The sequence below is a fragment of the Austrofundulus limnaeus genome, unplaced genomic scaffold (genome assembly GCF_001266775.1).
Source record: "Austrofundulus limnaeus strain Quisiro unplaced genomic scaffold, Austrofundulus_limnaeus-1.0 Scaffold226, whole genome shotgun sequence".
NCBI lineage: Eukaryota > Metazoa > Chordata > Actinopteri > Cyprinodontiformes > Rivulidae > Austrofundulus > Austrofundulus limnaeus.
In genome coordinates, this window is record NW_013952628.1 from 962,491 (window position 1) to 963,829 (window position 1,339).

At 40.9% G+C, this 1,339-nt stretch overlaps 1 protein-coding gene across 1 annotated transcript in view; it reads right to left on the reverse strand.

The window, feature by feature from the left end:
• The window catches only part of pfas (phosphoribosylformylglycinamidine synthase), a gene marked incomplete at both ends in the record, with an annotated part of 14,250 nt that overhangs the window by 5,451 nt on the left and 7,460 nt on the right, over positions 1–1,339 (reverse strand). Inside the window, 1 exon segment of the mRNA XM_014019708.1 lies at positions 933–1,094. Within this exon segment, the coding sequence (XP_013875162.1) occupies positions 933–1,094 (162 nt within the window).

Below are 1,339 nucleotides of genomic sequence, written 5' to 3' on the forward strand. Positions count from 1 at the left end.
GTGTTTGGAGTTCGTCTTTCACAGAATTAATTATTTTTTGCTGTCATCACTGAATTTATCACGCAATCTTCTTCCTGCACATCTGTCGGACCGGAGCGCAGCGGAGTCTGTATAAATTGAGACACAAACGAACAGCTGCGACCTGCGCACCGCAGCGCAGCGGAGACACATGTAGTGTAAATCCGGGGTTAGTTCTCACACTCAAGAGTATATCTGTTGAACCTGGGCTTGCTTCACACCAGTTATTTTGCTTGCCCCATTAGTGAGCCTCATCAACCTGTTTTTACTGGACATTGTAAGGAAACCAAACCAGTCACACAACAATAAGAAAGAACTGATTCAATAAAACAATGATAAAATAAAGTCATTAATAAATTACACACTTTAAAAGAGCTCAATTTCTTTAAAAAGAAGAGACGCTGCTGGACCTTTTTACACACTGTATCCATATTTGATTCAAAGTTTGGATTTTATAAATCACAGCCTTTGCGTGAAAAGTGGCGTACGCAAGTTTCTGGGCTCGTTTTGTGCGTACGCAAGCTTTATAAATCCAACCCCTGGCCACTATCCTGCAAGAAGAATGGCTTCAAATCCCTCTGACCACTGTGCAGGACTTGTATATGTCATTCCCAAGACGAACTGACGCTGTATTGTCTGCAAATGGAGGCTCTAAACACCATACTAATAAATGATTGTGGTCTAAAACCAGGTGTTTCAGTTTCATTGTCCAACCCCTGTAGGTTATATAATGGATCTAATTGTTAACATTACAGTATGTATATGTTCAAAGAGGATTCCAGTAGATTTTTTTATTCCATCTTTACCAAAGACATCTTCAGTGATGGACAAATTTTTAATAAGTTGTTTAAAAGGTTATAGTGCGACAAGGCCTTAACAGGTTTTGCCAATCAACAGTGATGATAGAAACGTACCTTTCCGTCTCCTGTGATGTGTCCCACAAAGTCAACAGGACACTTCTCCCTCTGACAAACCCTCTCCAGGAAGGACTTGTCTGATGGTCGCAGCAGAAGAGCATTGCTCTCCTGATACTCTGCACCCCACAGCTCTAACACACTCAGTGTAGGGTCACCTTTCTACACATACACAGAAATAAAAAAGAAACAAGTTAAAATAAAAGATTTCCATTTCAAAATGCATAACTTTTTTGTTTTTTGCAAATATAAATACGGAGCCCGCCGGGGGTCAGTGGTGAAAAAAGAAAAACAGCCGCCGGAAATCCGTGTGCACGGATTGCTAAACTGAGAGCACAGATTAGTAATCCGTACACACGGATTACTAATCTGTGCTCTCAGTTTTTGCAATCTGTGCGCACGGATTA